This window comes from Glycine soja, chromosome 3 (genome assembly GCF_004193775.1).
Source record: "Glycine soja cultivar W05 chromosome 3, ASM419377v2, whole genome shotgun sequence".
In the NCBI taxonomy this organism is placed as follows: domain Eukaryota; kingdom Viridiplantae; phylum Streptophyta; class Magnoliopsida; order Fabales; family Fabaceae; genus Glycine; species Glycine soja.
Genome location: NC_041004.1, coordinates 8,026,083 through 8,051,619, shown reverse-complemented (window position 1 = coordinate 8,051,619; position 25,537 = coordinate 8,026,083). Strand labels below are relative to the sequence as shown.

The window sequence follows — 25,537 nt, the reverse complement described above, 5'->3', positions numbered from 1 at the left end:
CAGAAGTCGAGTAAATGACGCTGGAAGCAAGATCCTTGGAAATAGAATTGATAATCCAAGATGCAACAATGTTATTGTTGTGTTGCCAGGAATGAAAAAGAGAATCTCCAATTTCAAGTATCGGAATCGAACCATCGATGAATCCAATTTTGTTTTTGGCAATCAATGCCATGCGCATTGATCTACTCCAAGAACTGTAATTATCACCATTTAGAGGTTGCGAAACAAGCAAAATCCCTGAGTTATCTGACGGATGTAGGTAGAACGAGTTACCAGCATCTTCCATTGATGAAAATCAAAGAAGAATCGAGAGAGGAACTCAAGGAAAAACCAGAAAGAAATCAAAGAGATGAAGAACGTGATCAAAGATCACCAGAAGAAGAAATCAAAATGCGGAATCAGAAATCTTGGAGATGCATGAGTCATCATCGCCAAGAGAAAATCTGTTGATACCATATTAAGTCTGTGATGTGAGAGAAAAGAAAAATCTGATTCTCATTATGACGATCAAGCTATATATATATATATATATATATATATGTATGTATATGTATATATATATATATGCTCTTTATTAGTATATTAATTTTTATTTTAAAGTAGTATTTTAGTGTACACATTTCACAAGATAAATATTTTAAAATATATAATTATATTTTAGATTTAAAATAAATAATTTAAATTGTGATGTAAGATTATTTTTAAATTGAAATTAATAGGTGGTTAAGAAAATTAAGTGCATAAAAATAAATGGAGAGTAATTCAATATTATTTTTAGAGATATTTTTTGTATGATTGTAGAAAATATGTGTGAAATGCACCTCCTAATGAGAGAAAGAGAATGAAGAAAATCCCTAATTCATGAGAGTTTTCTTTTTCTAAGAAAGGAAATTAATTCATACCATATATTATGAGATTTTGAATACATCTGGAAAGTTCAACAAAAAGTTGTCTCCTAGCATAGAATTGTGCCTCCCTAGCTAAGGAGTGAGCAACACAATTAGCTTGCCTCCTAGTAAAACATATGCTTATGTTTGTTAAAAAAATAAAAGAATCTATCTATATACAACCTAAGTATGGCTCCTAATTCTGAGTGAGGTGTACATCTAACATTCAAACTATCAACCATAGCTTTACAATCTAATTCAAAAATAAGCCCAAGTCACAAACCCATCCTATAGCCTCAAGAAGGGTCATAGCTTCCACTTCAATAGGATACAAAAGACCTTAAAAAATGCTTGTCTTTGCATGGATAAATTGACCCAAATTACCCTGTAAGCATAAACCAATACCAAAACACCTTTGATTAGCAAACAAGGCAACATCAAAATTGCACTTAACCACACCAAAAGGAGATTTCTTCCAATGGGAAACATAATTAATGTTATGTTGCAGATTCAATTTTCTACTTCTAACTCTCCCCAATCAAACAAAATATATTTTGCCCTTTGACTGATCACAGTAGGCGGTTTATCAACGTCCTTCTAAATTTTACCATTTCTCCACCGCCACAAAGACCACAATAGTATGATCACATGATTCATTATTCATAAGAGTTATTCATATGATCCCTGATATGTTCCCAATAAGAAGTAACATTAACATAGGCTAGAAAACAATGTCATTCATTTTCCAAGTTATTATGACAGAAAGGGCAAGTACTTGGGCACATAACACCATGAGGCTACAAATTTTGACGGGTAGGAATACAACCCCAAATAGCTCTCCACAAAAACACTCTGACCTTGTTGTGAACCTACAGCTTTCAAATCCCACTCCAATTGCCTCCCTTTTTAAAGTATTGATTGGTGAGGACTAAATCCATCACAAAAAAATTGGATGAATTCACAGAGAAGCAACCATCCTTACTAAGTTTCCACATAACAGCACCACCCCCTAAGATCTTTACATATAGGTATTTTTAGCAGCTCGTCTAAATCCCTTTGTTGAAGCAGCTGAGAAGCTCTCTTCATATTCCAAAAACCTGAACCAGGATTAATAAGATCAACAACACACCAACCCTCAATTCCAGCAACAAAATAAGAAAAGAATTATTATAATCTCGTAGCCAAGGATCCCTCCAAAGACTAATTCCTTTACCGTTTCTGACCCTTCACTTGATACCTCCTCTAACCACCACTTGAGAAGCTTGGATGCTACACCAAATGAAACTTGGATTGTGGCCTAAAGCAACCTCCAAGAACACCCCTTAAGGGTAGTATTTAGCTTCGAAAACTCTTGAATAATAGCATTTGGATCAGATACAAGTTTCCACCCCTGCTTTGCTAGCATGGCTAGATTAAAACCAAGTAAATGACAAAAACCCATCCCACCATACCCTTTTCTCACTGCTAATTTGTCCCAAGTCAGCCAATTAATTCCTCTTCTCATACTTCTATTACTACCCCACCAAAATGAATTAAGCATACTTTGAATCTCCTTAAATAAAGAAGTAGGCATAAGAAAGCTCATACAAAATGTCAAAATAGCTTGCGCAACAACTTTAACCAAGACCTCGGGCCCTGCTATAGACAAATGCTTCTCGAACCAATGATTTATTTTTTTCCAGATTGTATCTTTAAGATACTTAAAGACAACCTTCTTCTTTCTACCAATCATAGACGGTAAGCCCAAATAGCTTCCAGTACCTAGACACTCTAACACTTCCAAAATTGAGGTTACTTCATCTTTAATATTTGGAGGAGGGGTGTTCTTGATAAAAAAAAGATTTCTGATTTTTCCAAATTAATAGCTTGACCAAATTCCTTTTCATAGAAAGAAAAGATTTTCTTCATACAGATACTTTCCTTGGAATCAACCCTGAAAAATAAAAAACAATCATTGGCAAACAATAAGTGTGACAGGGATGAGACCCCTCTACACACTTTAATTCCGTGCAAATGCCCCCTCGCCTCCGCTTTTTGGATAAGAGATGTGAGACCTTCACAATAATGGATAAAGAGATAAGGTGACAAGGGGTCACCCTGTCTTAACCCTCTATGAGGAACATTCAGACCCATTCCATGCCTATTCACATGCATATTATACTTCACCGAATCAAGGCACATCAACATCCAATTTGTGGAAGCAAAGTTAACATGATGATTCACCAAGATGTTTTGATGATGCCAAAACTCAGAGTTGTTTCAAGATTAAAGAATCAAGCACTCAAGATTCCACTCAAAGATTCAAGAATCAAATAAAGAAATCAAGAAGCATCAAGGCAAGTCAAAGTAAGTAGTAAAAAGTATTTTTCAAAAAACATCAAATAGCACATTTTTGTTTTAAAAAGGATTTTCTGAAATCTTCTAAGTTACCAGAGTTTTTACTCTTTGGTAATCGATTACCATTTGGTAGTAATCGATTACCAGTGACCAGGATGGTTTTCAAACTAGTTTTAGTGTTTTGCAACGTTCCAAAATAATTTTCAAATAGTGTAATCGATTACACTATATTAGTAATCGATTACAGGTGAATCTGAACGTTGGAATTCAAATCTAATCATGAAGAGTCACAACTTTTCATAAAATACATTGTGTAATCGATTACACCATTATGGTAATCGATTATCAGTGAATGTTTTTGAAGAAAATGTTAAGAGTTATAACTCTTAACATGGTTTTCTCAAAAGGTATCAAGGTTCTATAAATATAAGACCATGGCACGCATTTTAAATACACAATAACACAGAAAAACACATCTAATTACACAAAACTTTCCACTATTTTTCTCTTGCAAAACCTTTGCCAAATTCATTCTAAGTTTTTGTTCAATCTTTCGTTGAAGAAAGGAAAATTCTACAAAAACAAAAACTGTGTTATCCTTCTGTTTTTTTCTATTCTTCTTTCCTTCTCCCTCTTTCCAAAAGAATTCAAAGAACTAACCGTCTGAGAATTCTTTTGATTCCCCAAACAAAGAATTCAAAGAACTAACCGTCTGAGAATTCTTTGCCCAAACACTGAATTCAAAGAACTAACCGTCTGAGAATTTTGTGTAAGAAGCGGGTAGCTTCTTGGTTGTAATAGTGAACACAAGGGAGGGTACATCCTTTATGGTTCGCTTCAAGTAGAGGGTACATCTACTTGGTTGTTCAAAGAGAACAAGGGAGGGTACATCCTTTGTGGCTCTTTGCTTGAAAAGGATTTTTACAAGGAAAGGAAATCTCAAGAGGTTGCTTGAGGACTGGATGTAGGCACGAGTCGTTGCCGAACCAGTATAAAACTTGTGTTTGCTTTCTTCTTCCCTATGCTCTTTACTTTTCCGCTGCACACTTTTTATTTTCACTTTACTTTTGTCTTAGTTATTGTTTCTATTCTTTACTTTCTCATAACTTAGTAGTAAAGCCTAATTGAATCTAGTAACATTAAGAAGGATAAATTCTAATTAGTTAAGACACGTTCGTAATTAATTCAACTCCCCCTTCTTAATTATTCTGAGGCCACTTGTTCCAATACAATTCACCCAATGATCACAAAAACTCATCTTCAAAAGCATAACTCTTAAGAAGCCCCATTAAATTTTGTTGTACTCTTTTCTCATGTCCACCTTAAGGGCCACCTCACCTACTTTCCCCTTCAACTTACACTTCATGTGGTGGATTATCACAAAAGCTACCAAAGCATTGTTGATAATGGATCTATTTCCCAAAAAAAAGCGGACTGCTCAACTAAGATGCACTTAGATAAAAGAGGCTTCAACTTGTTAGTAAGACCTTTGCTAAAACTTTGTACACTACATTACATAACATAATAAGACAAAGGTCTTTCATAAATTCTAGATTTTCCTTCTTTGGGATAAGGACAATGTTAGTATCATTCAGATTAGGAAGAAAGCTACCAACCTAGATCCAGGAAACACAAGCTTCAAATAACTCCTCACCATACATGCTCCAAAACCTCTTATAAAAAGAAAGGTTGAAACTGTCAAGGCCTGGAGCCTTATTTAAGTTCATATTGAAGAAGGCTTGTATGAATTCATCAAGGATATTCAGCTCACAATTGTCATCTTCAAAAAGTCTATGCTTAACACATTTTAGAACAGGACCATAGTTTGTGTTGCTACTAGAAAATAACTTATCAAAATATGCTTTGGCCACACCTTGCATCTCTTATTGAGTCTCAACAATCTCCCTGCCATCATCTTCCAACTTTGAAATTTTGTTATGCTTCTTACGAGTTGATGCCACTGCATGGAAGAATTTAGAGTTAGTATCACCATCTTTGAACCTGTGAGTCTTCGCCCTTTGCCTCCAAAAAGCATTCTTCTTGGCCAACCACAAACCCATGATCTCTCTAACTTCACTGTATTTTCTAATACCCTCAACATCTCTTATGCCTCTATATTTCTCCGGTTCACTTATGCATTTATCAATTTATGCACGAAAATGCATTCTCAAATTTCTCCCCCAAACCACCAAGTCATCAACACAATGACTCAATTTTCCTATGATATGTGCATACAAATCTTTGACCTAACCCTTTTCAACTACTCTAGTCAAATCTTCATCTTGTAACCAATCATTCTCAAAATGAAAAACTTCACACACCCTTCTACCAAAATTTCTTTCCAAACTTAACATAATAGGTGAATGATCAAACCTATATGCCACTATGTTTGTCAATTTGCACTGAGAAAAAGAGTTAATCCATGCTTGAGTGGCAAGTGCTCTGTCCAAACTCTCTTCAAAGGAAGATCTACAAGATTACAATCTTGAACAGCTTCCCTAAATCCTCCAACTCTAATCAACCACTAAGGTTGTTCGTGTCCTCCCCATTTATCGTCAATAGCTAGCATATCATTGAAAACACCCATCGTACATCTCTCTTCCTCCTACGCTCGGGAAAACCTTAAAAACATGTAAACCTCCACCTAGGCTTGGCTTGTTGTTCCACCACAACATTAATAAAATTATGAGAATAACTCAAAATATTGCACTTGAGTGGATGTCTCCAGAGAATAGCTAGACCCCCACTCCTCCCAATTCCGCTAACAGTAAATGCTTCTTCAAAACCCAATCTAATATGAATCTCCTCAATCTTGTTTGCATGCACCAAAGTCTCACAAAGAAACAACACATCAAGTTTGTGCTTTTGGACTAAATCCCGCATGGTTGGAACTGCTCTCGAGTTTCCCAAACCTCAACAGTTCCAACTGAGAATCATCATAATCCCTGACAGGCCTTGCTGCAGGGCCTGTCAATAAAAAAAGTTAGTCCATCATTTTGATTTAGTCGTACCTTTTGAATACCAACTTGACCACCCCTTGGGTTGCTCATCCCTTTTGATGTTGAAACTTCATTCCTCATTCTCTTCTTTTCCCCTCAACTTCCCTTTCCTCAGTCATCAAATCCTCATTCATAGCTTGACACCCCAATTCTCCAGAAGTAAAGCTAGCTGCCCACAATATCTGGAAATAAAGAAGTAAGATTCTAGAAAGCCACTAACATCAATTTTCTCTTTTCATCATATGATTTCCCTATTCCATCATTAATTTCCCCCACCTATGTCTAGCCTTGCAACTATTTCTCCTTTTCCTGAGAACTTTTCTCACTTTGATGGATTGGAACCCAATTTAATTGACCTTCCCCTCCAAGCCACCTAGATCCCCCTGCTCCACAATTTCGCCTAGGGATTGCTCTCAACTCTTGACTCCATGCCCTTTCTCCATTATCACATTCAATAGAAAACTTGTTGCAATTCAATAGAAAACAACTTGTTGCAATAGGTATCAACATGACCCAACAAACAACTTCTTGTAGTAGTAGTAGTAGAACATGAATGTGTAAACATAACACGTAAAAAAAACTAACAACCAAAATAATACCTTTATGATAACATGCCATATATTTTAATTTGGAGATAGAAAAAACATAAAAAAAATAGTAAATCTATTTACCAAAAAATAGTATAAATAAATTTTGTTCCTATTTCAAGGCATTTCTACATAAAATATGTAGTTAAGAGTAGGAGATTAATTAGAATATACTCAGTATATTTCACATAATAAATCGATTACAAATTGTTATATAAAAAATTATTTTCTTTAAATCATAATTCAAATATTTTTTTATTAATTAATAATGTAAAAATTTTTATAATTATAAAAATATATAAAAATAATAATTTCTAAATTTAATTTGTACACACGTTTTACTTACACTTAACAGTTTCAAAATTAATTTTATTAAAAATAATTTTGTCGAAATTTTAAAACAAAAGTTGTTAAAATAGTGGAATGAAGAATTGATTGTGACTTGTGAGTTGTGAGCATTGTGGACTGAAGGGACTTGATTAACATGTATGTGACTGTGGTGGGATAGCGAGGAACAAGTGATTGGCACTCCATTGCAATGTTGTCAAAAAGAATGGCTGACACATTTCTGCGAAAGAAATTGAAAATAAATCCACGCACTGCCTGGGAAAAAAAAAAGGTCCTATCACCTTTTCAATTAAACCAAACATGAATTTGAAGAAGAAAATAAACATTTCCTTACCTCTCCCTTTATTGATAAGATTCCTTCCCCAATTAAGTTCACAATGGAACCAAGGTGGAGTTGGGTGGAAATGTGATTCATACTAATCCTGTTTGTTTCTTCATGATTCTCACCACCACGAAACTTCCAAACTTCCCCTCATAGTTCTTGATGGAAATGAATTTCTTGCAGTTTAGAAAACAACTGACACACAGTTAATTCAACCTTTTTCTCGTGATATATTTAAAATTATCAAATTTTAAATTAAATGAATGGCCGAGGTCTCATGTTGTTATTTAATTTAAAACAAAACAATGTTTAGTTTAAAAATCTCTTTTTACTCTCTAGTTATGACTTTTTTTATATTCACTCTTCTTTTTACTAAGTACACTCTCCTTTAGTTTTTTTTCTATCATAAATGTTCTCTAAATCAAAAATACCCTTATATCATTATTCTGGAAAGTATTTTCTGGAATAATTTTTAAGATTTGTATTCTCAAAAGTACACTCTGAAATACAAAATTTAAACACATCATTTTCGAAAATTACTTTCCAAAATAAATAAAAAAGGTTCTGATGTTTAAATTTTGCCTTCTAAAAAGTGCACTTTGGAATACAAATTTAAACATCATTCTAGAAAGTACTTTCTTGAATACAAAAAATAGGTTCTAGAAAGTATTCTCTAGAATGATGTTTATTTCCAAAACACAAAAATGTAAACATCATTATGGAAAATACTTTTCAGAATACAAAACAATAGGTATCAGAAAGTACTTTCTAAAATATTATTTAAATTTTTGTATTATGGAAAGTACTTTCCACAAGCAAAAAATCTAGATATTTGTGAAATTTAATAATAATAATAATAATAATAATAATAATAATAAAGACAATCATATTAGTATAGTGGTACAAAGAAAACATTATAACGTGTTTATATCCCACCTCTTGAAACTCTAAAGTCTAACCAATCTAGAATACTATTTAAATTTTTGTATTCCAAAAGTTAAATATATAGACATTTTTGAAATTTAATAATAATAATAAAAAAAAAGACAAGTGTCTTAGTAAAGTGACACACAAAAAAAGTGTTTTAATATGTCTATATCCCACCTCTTGAATCTATGAGCAAATTACACAATACTTGCAAACCATGTATGGAGATCTGCAACTTGTAAGCACTTTTCCTAGTTTGTGGTAAGGGAATAAAGCTATCATATTAGTAAACCAAGAAAGTGAGGAAGAAAGAAAGGCTAAAGCAAAATATCAAATTGGACTAGCAAATGGAGTGAAAGAGAGGAAGGATTCTAATGAAAGAAAGGGGAAATGTTTCGTTGTCATGGAAGGATTGAACTGTTAGGGGGAGTGTGCGACCATGTGATAGAAAGAAGAGGATTTGAAATAAGAAGGTTATTTAAGTCTTTTGAGTTTTTTATAAAAAAAAAAAAAGTTGAGCGTACTTTAAAAAAAGGAAGTAGATATAACAAGTGCCCTAGTTTTCCACAACTGAAGAGGATCTATGCTCTTGAAAGGTGAGACTAACAAAACGAACTAGCCCAATCCATTTTGGCTTACCCTATTATCAACCCATAAAAAAATGAATCAGAGTGGACTAGCCCGCCTTCAAATGATAGCATGAATGTTCTCTTTTTTTTTTTCTTTACTCACCCTTGGGGACCCTTGGGGGGTGGGGAGAAGATTTTCATCCTACCATTTGAAAGCGAGCTAGCCCACCTTGGCTCATTTTTGACAGTCCAGTAATAGGGCGAGCCAAAATGGCTCAAATTATTTCACTTTGACAATCCTACCTTTCAAGAACATGGACATTCTCTTCAAAATTAGAACACTAAATTAATATTATTTATAGAAAAAATAAATTTAAATAAAATTAAATACATTTGTGATTGCATTTACTCATAACTTTTTTTTAAGTAAGTTGGGTGGGCAAGTCTAGCCCACCATGAATTTAGGTCAGGTGGGTCAACTACAATTTTCAAGCTAACAAAAAATTGTAACAATAAAAATAAAAAAAAAAAAAACCTAGCCTAACCCCGTGATGGAACGGGTTGGCTAGTGGACTACAGTCAATTTAGATGACTATACTCTGTAAGCTCTATATTATAATTTATGATATCTATAATTTATAACTATTATAATTGATGTCTCATTTTAATGATCACTTTTTATTAGACATTTTTATCCTTTATTTTTATTAAGAAACTACATTTTTATAAAATGAATTACACACACTCTTCTTATTTAATTTCCACTCTCTTCCTCTTTTATTTTATTTTTATTTATAAAAAATATAGAGAGAAAAGGAGTGCCTCTCTTTTTTCCTATAGGAAGAATAAATATTGTTTTTTCCTCTATAAAGACACGCGATTACAATGATACCTTAATATTTGTTGGCGCTAAAAGTAATTTAAGCAAATATTCAACGGAGACCAACGTAACCATCAACTTTTCGTGAGTGAGCATAACTTATGAATTTAGTTTATGCTTGGTCTAGATTAATTTGGAGGGGAAAAATCATTTTTCTTACAAAAATTGTCATTTTTTATTATAAGCTATTATGAAACTAAATTGCACTTATCCAAATAGACACTTACGGTATCAAATACCAACTAAATTTGCAGGAAATATTTGCGCTATTAATTGACAGCATTGTAAACAATAAATAGATTAAAATAATAAAACTGTCCGTGTCCCTTTTTGTAAAATAATTTATGTATGCAAACAAATTTGGATTTTTTTCTTGGACACCATTTATTCATTCTTTAAGTTTCCATGCTAAGTAATTAATTTTTTTCAAAAACTAAAAGTGTATTTGTGGTATTTCCCTAACTACATACCCTCTTGGAGATGAACACGACGATAGGGTTATGAGATGAATGGTGCAAATGCTTGAAACGCAACTTCGTTTATGGCTATGTATGAGCCTACGGTCGCATACCTAGAATTCAATGAACCTGTGGTCCCCTGGCTTGCACGCCAGCATGTCACAACTGATAAACATCCATATGGTGGGGTGGGGGTGGTTATTCTTTTTTCTTTTATCTTTTTTATTTATATTACAAACATTTTTTACAATAGATAATTTTATCTGAATCATATAAAATTATTATGGATGATAAAACTCTCTATTTTAATATTTAATGCAGATGTATATCTAAAACTCGAAGATAAACTGATTAAATTAGAATAATATTGTATCAGTTTATCTACACTTTTAGTGTTGCTATTCTTTTTTCTTAACCATATACTATTTTATTTATTGCCCACTGTGCACTAGAAATTAAAATCAACACATGGATAGGGATTGAGCTTTAAGAGAAATGACCCAGTGACCCACCATTTAGGTTCCTTGGCTATGGGCTATCACATTTTGAATCATCAAAACGTGGAAAATGTACTTAACGTTAAAAAATTATTGACAATAATTTAGGATTTGGAGACAGTATTAATTGGGTATTACAATCAGAAACATTTAGGACCAGAAGTCCTTACAATCAGAAATACTTTTGTTATTTAATGTAAAACAATTGTTTTCACTGATTAGAATTTTATGCAGACACAAAGAGCTTATTTTTTTTATATATTTTATTTCTGAAGAGCTTGTTTGGTTCCTTCTTGCCTTTTAATTTTTAAAACAATTTCAAACCACTTAGTAATTAATTTCTCCTAAATCTATTAAATTTTGAAATTATAAAAATAAATGTTTTAAAAACTAAAAAACCAAAATAGTGAGGACATATTTTCTCTCTTTTTTTTTGTTTTCATCCTTTCAATTTCATTCTCAATTTCACATTCTGCTTTGTCTTACACCAGCCTCTACCAACTATCTGAATAACCTTGTTTAATTGCAGTTTAAAAACAATTTTTTAAAATAAAATCTCGGTTTCATTTTTTTTTCTTTTTCATTTTCATGTACAATACTCAAACTCAAAACCCGACTAAAAAGAAACAGTACTAAATACTAATTACCCGTGGATAGAAACAATATTTTGCAACCTTAAATAATTGAAAAAAAAAAACCTTAAATAAAGTGCACCAGAAGATGACTTAATGTGACACAATATCTTAAGAAATATCAACAACCACTAATTGAAGAGGAATGCGGAAAGAGATAAGCAGAAGAAAATGACATCAGTTGCTACAATTCTATCAATTACTATCATTCAACATTGGTGTTTGAGTTTGAGCAAAAAATTGTAATTAAATCGATGAAGACAGCACACCCTTCATCAAGAATGAACAATTTACAGATTCCTTGTTTTTCAATGAGAGCACATTACATATACACCCTGATCATGCTTTAAAATGCACTCAGTTACAATATCAAATTTGTCATGCATTCATTCGCTCATGAGCAATTCAACTAGTAGACTCAATGAGAGTACACAATCTTCAAAGTTCAGAAATTGTGTCATATGCAGCATAATTCTGAGGCCTCTCTGTTGTCTTCAAGAGGAAAAAATGGATGATTTACTGTGATGTGGAAGAGCTACTAAGTGTAGGGTCTGTTTGATAGTATACAATATCGCCACTGTCACTGACAAAATGGTCTTTCTTCATGCTTCTTAACAATTCTCCAATGAGGTAAATTGGAAGAGGACTAGACTTCTTTGGTTCGCGGTAGTATTGACCAAGAACTGGCTTAGCTGCTTCAGTCTATAAGTGGAGCAAAGACAGATTCAAATTTATGCAATTAATCAAAATTACTAATCTTTTTACTCATCAAATTCAAAGGAAGGGTAGAGGGGCACAGGAACTCACTGCTTCTATTAAGTGATAGTGTGGTATTTGAGGAAAGAGGTGATGAATGACATGGGTTCCAATGTCGTGGTGGATGTTATTGATCCATCCGTAGTCACGATCAATAGTTGTAAGGCCACCCCTAAGGTAGCTCCATTCCTGTCCACATGATTAAGAATAAAGCTATGAAGAAAAACTGAATTTTGACAACTTCCAATTCCAAGTCATTACAAACATTAAAGAAGCTTGCTCAAGAAAATTAAATTTAACTCCAGCTTCCTTTTAATTAATTTAAGGACAAAACTAAACAAAGTTCTTATCTGTTTTTAGTGTTGTTTTCCAATTAATTGAAGTTTTACCTCAAACTTGTGTTGACCTTTAATAAAAACTTTTTAACACAGATTATTAGGTGAAAATTCAATTTTAATTGGATAACAGAATCAAAAGCACCTAAGGAATTACATCTAAGTTTTATCCTTGATTCAAAAGTGGAAAGACCAAGTTAAGCAAACATTTTCTTGGAAAAGAAAGAAAAAGGAAAGAAAGGATACCTCTCCACGATACCAAGGTAATTTGTCTTCATGGCCATGGTGATGCAAATAAGTCACCAAATCCAACCACATAACAAAAATCTTCAATTACAAAAGACAAATTAGGAGTTAGAACTAGATTTGATTCAAAAAGAAAGATCCAATACTAATTATATTAAGTTTCTAATACGTAGTTAGAAAAAGAGATGGAATTTACCGCATAGGGAATGCCATAAAGCTTAAGCAATTGAACTGGACCCATCACAAATCCCAGACCAACAAGCAAAGCAGCCATAGCTGTCCAACAAATTGTTGAAGTAATAACATCTTTTCTCTCACTGGGAACAAACAAGTCACTGTCTGGATTAAAGTGAGAACCAGTCTTCCCGGGACTCCTGCTCCACTGAATTGAAAGAACATAATAACAAAGGTCAATTCCCACACCAGAATAACTAACAATAAATGTTCAAAAGTTTTGGTAAAACCGTTAGTTACTACAACTTACCAGGTAGATAGGATATGCAAGCAATGGAAAAGGTAGAGTAAATCTTAAAATGCGTGTTACATTATCCAAGCTCTTGAAAATTTTCTCTGGCAACTGCAAGATTGTCATTAAACATTTTGAATTAGACCCTTTGATAGATATAAAATATTGGAGAAAAAAAACGATTTCCCATAAGAACCAGAATAATGATAATCAAACTCACTGGGTGCCAAGATTCATCATTTTCGACATGGCCATGGTTTTGATGATGTGTTCTATGACTGATTCTCCTGCACAATTCATGAAACTATCAGTTTCAATTTCAAAGCTTAGGCCAAAAATAATGCAGATTAGGATAAGCAAAGAACACAAGACAAAAGGGGTCTACAGAGAACAACAATTCAGCAGGAGCATTAAGCATACCATCCATGATAAGGTACTAGAATTGATGAATGCAGCAAGTGGCCAGCAACACTGTTCAACTTGGGATTGTTTGAAAAGCTTCCATGACCACTGAAACATCCAAAACACCAACCATGGTTATCATAACAAACTTTTGAAATCCAACTTTACCACCCCAAAAGCCAATCTATACAATTGAATCTAGATCTACATTAGTAATAAAAATAAAAAATAAAAAAACATGGAGATATCAATATGAAATTGGCAATTACCAATCATGACCAAGAACAAAGAGGGCCCAGAACATGGTTCCCTGAGCAGCCCAATAGAGAGGCCAAACAACCCAATTGTTGAGATAAGCTGCAGCAGCAGCCAACCCAAAAACCACAATGACATCTCTAACAACATAACTCATGGACTTCCAAGGGTCCTTCACCCAACAGTGTTTAGGAATGGCAGCTCTAATATCTGCCAATTTGAAGGGTGGTGGTGCACTAGGGTCAAATTCTGAAACTTCCTCACCAACCCCATTATTAGCCCCATTGGTTCTCTCTTCTTCCTCTCCCTCATTGGTGGCAACTTTCAGTGGAGCACTCACTCCCAATTCCCACTTTCTATCCCTAAAACTACAGCATGTTAACCCTCTTGCTTGGAGATTCAGATCTGGCACACCCTTGTTTGTGCTTAAAAATCTAGACTTTGAAGGTTTTTGGCACGAAATGGGTCTTGTTGACCGTGGAAACACTGGTGGAAGAGGCCTTAAGCCACATTCTGATAAAACCCAGGTTGCCATTGGAGAAAAGGAAGGAGCTTTAGGCAAAAGGGGTTGTTTAGGTTTGTGGTTGATTAGTTACTTCTTTACTACTCCATGAGGATAGAAAGGTAAAGTTATAAGACAGAGGAGAGAGAGGGAGAGAGAGAGAATATGTGAACCAAAATATAAGGATGCAGCTGAACCTACAATTCTACGACAAACAAACACAACTTGAGAAATTTCAGATATGACAAATTGACAACTGGTATATCTAATTGTGTGTTTCAACAAGAGCCTCACGTTTGTGCTTTTATTTTTCTCTCTATTATGTTTTTCTCCCTGTATTATCTCCTCCCCCACCACCTCCTTGTCCTCAAATCTGAGAAAACAATTGGCTTTAACAAAAGGGTATCCACAGAGGGTGTTCAAAACAAGGGAGAAGAAAAGGATTGGCTCTGGTTCAGTTTGTTGCCTTAGAGATTAGTACTACCATCTTTAAATATATAAGAGGGTGTAGATCGATTTGGAGATGTTTTTTCTGTAATGTTCAATTTTAAATTCCACGTTCTTGTGTTGGGTTCCCATTCCTTGATGGTATGAAACTTCACATTTCCTTTTAGTTTTGACCTTGTTTTTTTGGTGCAACTTGAAGTGGAGACTCCTATTCTATTGGCTTTGCTTTTGGTGTCACCTCATTGGTTGATGATGCATCAGCGTAACTAACTCAATTTCGTAAGTGGCTCCCCTGTAGGTGAATAATGACTTTGGAGACATCTAATTTGTCGCGTGAGAGAAATGTTAATTCACGTTTGTTAGTAGTACATTTTATTATCTATTTTTATAAGTGATTTTATAAATTATTGTACTAAGTAAATTTTTTTGCTGAATTATTGTACTAAGTAGATGTTGTTAGTATTAGTTAATATGATAAATTTTTTTGTTCGAAAATCTTTTTTTATTCATATAAACGATTACTTTTTCCTATATTTCAAAAAACTCCATTTCATTCTTTTTTTTTACAAGTTAATTGAAAAAATTCAATTTGTTTAATCAAATTTCCCAATCTCCTCTCTTTTTATTTGTTTCACTACGAATTATATGCAATAAAATATTACATGACAGAAATATTCTAAGTTGGAAAAAATAGAAAGATGAAGATTCAATTTTTAATCCCTAAAAAATAAAAAAGTGTGATGAATTCATCTAGCTATTAATTTATGTATGATATTATTAATGAAAAAGTCTATATGACAAATTCATGGATGAATATGTCACCGTCATACACATTCAAGAACGAATATGTTAGCGTCATACACATTTCGGGACGAAAATAATTATTTATCCAAAATATAATTAAATTTTCATCTTTCTCTTTTTTTTTAATCATTGTAAGCATAACATTATAATAAATACTTTGAAAAAATAGAAAAACAAGCATAAGTTAGAACAAACATAATAATAAGCATAATATTGATTAATAAGCATAAGTCTGTCTATTGCTTAGAAATTTTTATTATGACAATATTAAGTAAACAAAATCAAGTTGGGTCTCATTTTTTCGTAAACATTAACTTGATGGCTGTATATTTTTGTTTGAGTCTCATACTTTGGATAAGGTCTTATCACATCAAAAATTCTAGAACAAAAATATGAGACAATATCTTACCCAAAATATGAAACTCAAACAAAAATGCACAATTATTAAGTTAATTTTTACAAAAAAATGAGACTCAACTTAATTTTGTCACTACCTAATGTTATCACAATAGAAATTTTAAAACAACACACAAATTATACTTATTAATCAATATTATGCTTATTATTATGTTTGTTATAACTTATGTTTGTTTTTCTATTTTTTAAAAGTATTTATTGTAATGTTATGATTACAATGATTAAAAAAAAGGAAAAGATGAAAGTTTAATTATTTTTTGGATAAATAATCATTTTTGTTCCTAAATATGTAAAGTGCTAACAAATTCATTCCTGAATGTGCCACATAGGCTCTTTCATGAATGATAACAGACGGAAGTTAACAGATGGATGAATTTGTTATATTTTTTTCACTTTTGAGGACTATAATTTGAATTTTCATCTTTTTGGGACGAATTTGTCAGCACTCTACATGTTTAGGGACGAAAATGATTATTTATCCTAGTTAATAAATAAACTAAAGAGGGTTATTAAAAACTATAGTAATAATAAATGTTTTGATAATATTAAATAATATCTTATTTAATGTTTTTGAGGAAAAAATTGATTCACGTTTACTTAGGATTGATTTGGGGTGGTGGTGAATTTTTTATTTTTGTATTTCAGATGCATTTTTTCAAAATAAAATGTGTTTGACAAAAATGAAACTAAAATATTTTTAAATCATTTTTGAAACTATGAAAAAAAAGTTTTGTGAATTTGGTTTTAGTTTAAAAGCACACAAATATTTCTCACATTTAACAATGACACTTTTTTGTTGTTACCATCTCCACCACTATCGCCACGGTGACCACCACTAATAGCACCTATGTCACTACCACCACCAATACCACCGTCACCATCATCATCATTGTCACCGTCATAACTTGTTGTCACCATCACAACCACCATCAACATAGTCACTACTACTGTCATCGCCACCAACATCATCATCAACACTAACATTACTACCATCACACGACCATTAATGTCAGTGTCATTATCACCCCCACCTTCGTCACTACCACCACAAGCACTATCAATGTCGTTGTAACCACCACCATCGCCACCACTTTGTGCCATCACCAACACTATGAAAAGGGGTTGAATTGTATTTTTAGAAATTTAAAATTTTTTCTTAATACTAAAAGACATGTTTATCGTCTGATGAAAGTATCACACGATGAGGAAAAAAACAAAAGAAGATATAAGATCTAAAAACAAATTCAAAATTCTTTGTTAGTTAAACAATAAAAAAGCACACAAAGAATTTATACTGGTTCATCTCAATCTCAAGACTATGTCCAATTCTTGGCAACCACTGAGTTTCCACTAACTTATCAAAGTTACAAGTATTGTTCATTGCCACTTATGACTCTTACACTTGCAAGCTCTACCCAAGCTTGACATAAACCTAGTATTCTTTGTTCTACCAAGCCACTGCCGGCTCTAAACAAATCAACTAGGTTTGTTGGAAAATTATATACTGACTAAAAAGTATGATCATCTTACAGACAGATATATCACTCAACACTTTTAGTCTTTTCTCTCAAAGTATACAAGGTGTTTTGAGAGCTTTGTATCTTTGCAAGAATTTATAAAAAGTTTTACAAGAAAGAATGCAAGAATGATTCGAGTAGGTGATTCATATCTTGTTTCTTCAAAACTTTTTCTATATATAACATTCATCTCCAAGTATTTGTTATCTCTCAACGGTTGGATTCTTCATTATGTTCTTCATCTGAAGTCTTGAGTTCATTAGAGCATTTATTGCTTGCATTAAATGCACGTCCCTTCTTCCTGCAAAGCCCATGCTAATAGGATAGTGTGACTTGTACTTCAGCAGGGATATCACTTATTTCATCATAGTAGGTATGCAATAGCAAAGCGTGCCTTTTGATAATGATCAACGTTTTCTAGACTGTGGGCTTCATTTATTCGTCATAGGACCTTGACATATCTTAGGAGAATGTTTTTTACATGAAAGAATCTCAGACATAGAGTATTAAATGAAAATCTTAAATGCACTACTTAAATGTTATATCATATCATTTTATGAGTACATTGTCTGAAAACTTCACAGATCATGCACTACCAACATCGTCGTCATTGACATCACCATCACCATCACCATCGACATTACTACCACCACCACCACCATTAATGTCATTGTCATCTTCATTGTCACCATCACCACCACCACCGCCAACAATATCACCTCCATCACCACCATCACAATCACCACCAACATTGCTGCAATCACCACCACCACGACACTGCCACCACTTGCTACCACCACCACCCTACCATCGTCATTATCACCATCATCGTCATCGAAATTGCTATTACTACTACTACCACCGCCGCCACCACCACCATCACTAATACCACCTATGTCACCGTCACCACCATGTTGTCATCACCACTACCACCAACGTTACCACCATTGGTTATCACCACCAACTCTGCTACCACCACCACATTGTCACTACCACCACCAACTGTATCGACACCACCATCATCATCGCCACCGCAGTAACCACTAATATCTTTATAATTGTCGCTACTATTGACGTCGCCATCGCCATTGTCGTCATCACCATTGTAGTCACCACCACAAAAAGAATATTTTTAAATTAATTTTAATACGATATGAAATTTTTAAAATGAATTTATTTGAAACTAACCATATTTTAAAAACTGGTTTAAAATTGTTTTCAAACTAAAACTAAAAGCTCATTGTTATTTTTAAAATTTTCAAAACTCAAAATTAAAAATTACCCTAGACGGGTCCTAATAAAGTTAGTATTTTTTTCTACCAAATCTAAAAAAGTTAGTTAATCACATTTAATTGTACAAATCTCAATTAAAAATTAATTTTTTTCAACTTATCCTTTATTAAAACGTAATATCATGAATAACACATAGTCATTGGAATTAAAAACTCAATTAAATGAAAAATATTTTAAAAATAATATCATTAAATGAAATAAAATTAATTAAAATTTTCTTATATTTAAAACATAAGAAAATATATTTCTTATGGATTATCCATAAAAAAATATTTCTTATGAACTTAAATATAAGTGAAAATTATTCATTTCACATTTTTTTAACCAAAAAATACTCATATTATTTTATTAAAAATCAAGTATTCAATGGAATAACATGGTTAATGTTATAAAGACTAGGATAACTTGGCACCGCCTTAGCAAACTCAAACTATTCCATTAACTTGTCTCATGATAAAAGCAACTTTAAAAAGTTAGATTATAGGTTACTATCTTCATGCAATCTTGAATAAGACTCTACAACTCAGAATTATCAACAACCACACTTCTTACTTTGTCAGCAATAGTTTTACCATCAATCTCCAAGATGACATTCTCCAATCCCAAGGACTCCACAAACTGCAAGGTCGAGAGGAGTCCCTGGCTTCTCATTCAAGTACGCTCATACAAGGTTGCCTGTATAGTCCATCCCATGGTTTTAAATAACCGTAATCTCGTGGTATTTTGACTCACCACAACGTAATTATATCAGCCGTGTTTTCCCGCAATTACCTGCAAATATAAAAAAAAATTGACTCGCCGAAACGCAACAGCAACCGGAATTTAAAATTATGTCCTAACACTCAAAAGTCTTCCCCAATCATCCCAAATACACTTGCCAGTTCATAGGTGATCAAGGTGTTGGTTAATTTGAAAATTCGAGATGATACTGGATAAATCTGAAGTCGTGTATAACACTTTCAGATTGAATCAAATTTCAGGGTTCAACCAAAATTGTTCAATCGGATAAAATCAGAAGATTATAATTCAAGAGTTTTGTTTTGGTCTTGTATGTTTTTTCACCCGTTATGATTTCTGAACCAGAATGATTATTTATGATCAAAGAAAAGGTGATTTTTGGTGGTTGATGGAAGTTATTTCTTTTTCAAAATTGCCGTTGATGGAAGTTTTAGTAACTTCCATGTAACTTCCAAAATTTGCCTAAACCGAACATCTCGTTATTACATTAAAACAAGCGTGCACTCTTATTTTAACATAATAAAGAGATCAATTACACTAAAATGTCCAACAAACCTCCCCCATTTTAGTGTAATTACCGATCAAATCACCAAAGTCATAACATACCACAAACTACTGCATAGATGAAATATCGTGACGATTGAATTTCATCTTAGCAAATTACACGTTTCAAATATTCGAATATCAGGGTGTCACTAAGGATTGAACCCTTTCTATTCATAATGAATACATGAAGATAATCTGCACAATAGTTTATAACATTACTCTTGCTCGACACTAGTTTACTAGCCTGTGTCCCTATCCTTCATAAGCATATCAAAGCCAAGTCCCAGCTTCTTGAAGCGGCTAAACTTCATGCTTATATAGGTAGTTCTTTTCTTTCTTGCACCTGGAAATGCAATTTTTCAAAAGAACCATTGAGGAGTTATACTCCAACCTCCTTAACTTACAGAACCGAACACATACCTTTTGGGATACTTTCGATGATGTGTTCCAATCTCTTCATGTTAAGCTTTCCACATTGAATTCAGCACCTAATGTCATATTAGATGGGAATTGGGTATCTTAACATAAGAGATTTCAGATGGACTTTAATCCTAATCCCACAGCCGACCTTTTCACGAGATCTCTACTTAACCCTTTGGTTAAATGATCGGCCAAATTATGTTGAGTTCTCACAAAATCCACTGATATCACACCATGCATGATTAACTCCTGAACCATGTTGTGTCTAACACCCAAGTGTCTAGACTTCCCATTATACACTTGACTATATGCCTTAGCCAAAGTAGCCTGACTATCGCACCTGATAGACATGGGAGGTATAGGTTTGGGCCACAATGGAATCCCATAGATAAGATTTCTTAGCCACTCAGCTTCTTTACCAGCTGCTGCTAAAGCTACAAATTCAGATTCCATTGTTGAATTTGTAATGCAGGTCTGTTTCTTGGATGCCCAAGAGATAGCACCTCCTCCAAGGAGGAATACCCAACCACTTGTGGATGAATAATCTTCCATATTGGTTATCCAACTTGCATCAGAGTAACCTTCAATAACCGAAGGAAATCCAGTATATGTCAAACCATAGTCAATGGTTCCCTTTAAGTACTTGAATACTTTATTAATAGCTTGCCAATGATGAGAATTGGGATTACTTGTAAACCTACTAAGTTTAGCAACAACATAAGCTATATCAGGCCTAGTACTAATCATTGCATACATGAGTGATCCTATCGCCCTTGAGTATTCAAGTTGAGACACTGCTACATCTTTATTAGGTAATAGCTTCAGGTTAGGATCAATGGGAGTACTTACCGGAGAACAATCTTTAAAATTAAATTTTTCCAATATCTTCTCAATATAATGTGATTGAGAGATGGAAATGCCATTGTTTCCACGTTTGATCTTTATTCCTAAGATCACATCCGCCTCCCCCATATCTTTCATATCAAACTTAGAAGACAAAAATGCCTTAGTTTCATCAACTTGATCTTGGTCGGTACCAAAGATCAACATGTCGTCTACATACAGACAAATGATAACTCATTTGCCATGAGTATCAAACTTGTTGTATAGATATTTATCTGCTTGGTTTAGAACAAAACCACTAGACAACACAACCTCATCAAATTTTTTATGCCATTGTTTAGGCGCTTGTTTCAAGCCATAAAGAGATTTCATCAGCTTACACACCTTATTTTCATTTCCTGGCATAACAAACCCTTCAGGTTGTTTCATGTATATCTCTTCATCCAATTCACCATTTAAGAATGCAGTTTTCACATCCATTTGGTGAATCACCAGATTGTGGATAGCAGCAAGTGCTAACAACAGTCTAATAGTGGATATCCTAGCAACAAGAGCATATGTATCGAAAAAATCAATACCCTCCTTTTGCCTAAAGCCTTGGATAACCAATCTGGCTTTGTACTTGTCAACAGTACCATCCACTTTCATCTTTCTCCTAAAGATCATCTTACATCCTAATGGCTTATATCCAGGAGGTAAGTCAACCAATTTCCAGGTATTATTTTGCATGATGGAATCCATCTCACTTTGGATTGCTTCTTTCCAGAATACAACATCCCTTGAAGCCATTGCTTCACTAAAAGTCTTTGGGTCTTCCTCAACATTAAGGCAATATTGATATTGAAATTCAATATCATTCCTTGACCCTTCAACCAAATAGAGTTGAAAGTCATCACCAAATGACTTAGCCTTTCTTACTCTCGTACTCTTTCTAGTTTCAGTACTAGTTGAAGGTATATCCTCAATATTAACTGAGACTTTCGGCATGGAATTCATGTCCTTTGGCCTAGGTATAGATGTAAACCTTTGTTCATCAAAGATAGCATCCCGTGACTCTATAACCGAGTTCACAGCAACAGAATCATTAGATTCTAGCACATAGAATCTATATGCTTTAGAATGTTCAGCATATCTAATAAATATGATATCTATACCTCTTTCACCTATGGTTTTCCTTTTAGGTTCTGTAAGCCTGACTACAACCCTACATCCCCAAATTTTGAGATAACTCAAATTTGGTGTCTTTTTGTGCCAAAGTTCATATGGGGTAACCTTATTCCTTTTGTTAGGAATTCGGTTCAACAAGTAACAGGCTGTCAACATAGCCTCACCCCAAAATCCTTCACTTAAACCCGAATAGGATAACATGGAATTCACCATTTCTTTGAAGGTTCAATTCTTCCTTTCGGCTACACCATTCTGTTGTGGTGTATAGGGAGCTGTAGTTTGATGTATTATTCCAGTAGATTGAAAATAAACCAGATCATAATACTCACCTCCCCTATCCGTACGAAGAGTTTTGATTAGCCCATTTTAATGAAGTTCTACCTCTTTCTTATAAATTTTAAATTTATCAAGAGCTTCATCTTTTGTATTTAATAAATATACATAACAATACCTTGATGCATCATCAATAAAAGTAACAAGATATTTTTTATGACCTAATGATGGAGTAGCATGCAAATCACACAAATCACTATGAATAAGGTCTAAGACTTTAGTCTCACTTATAACATCCTTAAAAGGTTTCCTAGTGATCTTGGTCAACATGCAAGTTTTGCATTTTTCAATGTTCATATCAAAAGGAGGAATCATACTTGTTTTTGACATATCTTTTAATCTTTTGTAATGAACATGTCCTAATCTAGCATGCCAAATTTCTGATTTTGTCATATTAGTTATAGAACTACACGAGGCCATACAAACAGATTCATGAACAAAAGGAACATCAATGTTTAATTTAAACATTCCATTACAACGATAACCAAATCCAACAAACGAACCATGTCTTGACAAGATGTACTTGTCACTTTCAAGTACTTGCTTGAAACCACAATTATTTAAAACCATACCAGACAATAAATTCTTACGAATACCAGGTACAAATAAGACATTATCCAAATACAAACTTTTTCCGGAAGTAAAAACTAAATTCACACAACCTAATCCTAGGATTGGTTCAATTGCAACATTGCCATCTTCACAATAGAGCCATCATCGATTGGTCTAAATTCCTTGAACCAACGACGATCTTTGCACACATGGCTTGTTGCTCCCGAATCAAACCACCAAGCAACGTCATCATCCTGCACATAGAATGCATCAGATATTAGTGATACATAATTTGAATTCATATTCGAATTAACATTATTCACTTCAATCTGACCTTGTTGCTTTTCAGGATCATTTGACCCACTTGGACCAACCTTGTTCTTTCCTTTGAACACCCGGCAATCCCTCTTTAAATGACCAGGTTTCCTACACTTCCAACATGACAATTTTGTCTGTTTGTTTGGACCTTTGTTCTTATTTCCTTGAAATTTTCGTTTGTTACCTTTAGCATTGTAATTTTGCTTAACTGTTCCACTTTCCTCTACCATATTAACGGAAGAGGAACCTGCTACGTTTTTATCATTGACTTTGTCAATTTCCTAAGCCCTCAGCGACTCCTCAATCATGAAATGACTACCGAGTTGAACCAGAGTCAACTCTTCCTTCTTATGTTTCAAGGTATGCTTGAAGTCTTTCCAAGAAGAAGGCAGTTTATCAATTATAGATGAAACTACAATGGATTCATCCATTTTCAAATCATGTTGAGTAAACTGACCCAAAATCCGCAGCAGTTCATTATATTGTTCCATAACAGGCCTCGAATCAATCATTTTGTAATTAAAGAAATTACTAACTAAGAATTTGTTACTTGAGGCATCTTCTGCCATATACTTGGATTCAAGAGAGTCCCATAATTCCTTAGCAGACTCAACATTTTGATAAATATCAAAGAGAGAGTCAGACATACCGTTCAGAATGTGTCCACGACAAATGTAATCGTCGTTCTCCCATTTCGAACGCTTCCTTGTTTGATCCAGAGTTTCGTCTTCCATATACACCGGCATCGGTGTACTCAACACATACACCACATCAATGTTGTCAAGAGAAAGTGCATCATCTTCTGCCATCTTCTGAAATCCTGCCCTTCAAACTTGTCCAACTTCGCAAACTTGTTTGTCATCTTCGAACTATCGTTCGTCATCTCGAAAGATTTGATTCAATCTTTTGTTGGTTAATTTGAAAATTCGAGATGATACTGGATAAATCTGAAGTCGTGTATAACACTTTCAGATTGAATCAAATTTCAGGGTTCAACCAAAATTGTTCAATCGGATAAAATCATAAGATTATAATTCAAGAGTTTTGTTTTGGTCTTGTATGTTTTGTCACCCATTATGCTTTCTGAACCAGAATGATTATTTATGATCAAAGAAAAGGTGGTTTTTGGCGGTTGATGGAAGTTATTTCTTTTTCAAAATTGTCGTTGATGGAAGTTTTAGTAACTTCCATGTAACTTCCAAAATTTGCCTAAACCGAACATCTCGTTATTACATTAAAACAAGCGTGCACTCTTATTTTAACATAATAAAGAGATCAATTACACTAAAATGTCCAACACAAGGTCATTTGATCTAGCACGAACTTGCCAGTTTTGATAAATGCAGAGATGCTCTGTAGCATCATCACCACTTGCTTCTATTGGTGAGCATTCAATCCGCTTAGTAAAGAAAAGATGAAATCTGCAAAGGATTCATCATTTCACATTATTTAAGAAATTCAGTTAACATAATTCAATTTTACCGATCTTAATTAAAAAAATAAGCCAACAAATCAGACAGATTTGCCTGAATTTTAAAATTTTCAAAATTTCAAAGTAGCCCAACTAATCTCAACATGACTAGTGGCCAAGGACAACAAGCCAAAAAAATTACTTCAATGAAACAATAACATGACTGCAGATGTCATCTAAATTTGCATTATAATGGAAACCAGATCAAGGAAGAAAAAACAGTCACTTAAATTTTTTTTTTAAACCTTTGAAACATTTGTTGAGAC

General features: G+C 33.6%; 1 protein-coding gene across 1 annotated transcript; it reads right to left on the bottom strand.

Moving 5' to 3' along the window:
• Positions 1-11,601: 11,601 nt before the first annotated feature.
• LOC114406122 (omega-3 fatty acid desaturase, chloroplastic-like) lies at positions 11,602-15,129 on the bottom strand. The gene is made up of 8 exons (XM_028368705.1): positions 13,918-15,129; positions 13,667-13,756; positions 13,467-13,533; positions 13,265-13,357; positions 12,977-13,162; positions 12,781-12,861; positions 12,251-12,388; positions 11,602-12,145 (listed from the first exon to the last, which is right to left on the bottom strand). Exons 1-8 carry the CDS (start codon positions 14,436-14,438, stop codon positions 11,960-11,962), a joined length of 1,362 nt encoding a protein of 453 aa, XP_028224506.1. The 5' UTR covers positions 14,439-15,129; the 3' UTR covers positions 11,602-11,959.
• Positions 15,130-25,537: the final 10,408 nt, after the last annotated feature.

Coding starts and splice junctions, on each gene's coding strand:
- LOC114406122 (XM_028368705.1), bottom strand. CDS start 14,438: ATGGCAACCTGGGTTTTATCAGAATGTGGCTTAAGGCCTCTTCCACCA. Junction 13,757..13,917: donor TTTGTTCTTGGTCATGATTG/GTAATTGCCAAT, acceptor TGGATGTTTCAG/TGGTCATGGAAGCTTTTCAA. Junction 13,534..13,666: donor CTAGTACCTTATCATGGATG/GTATGCTTAATG, acceptor TGAATTGTGCAG/GAGAATCAGTCATAGAACAC.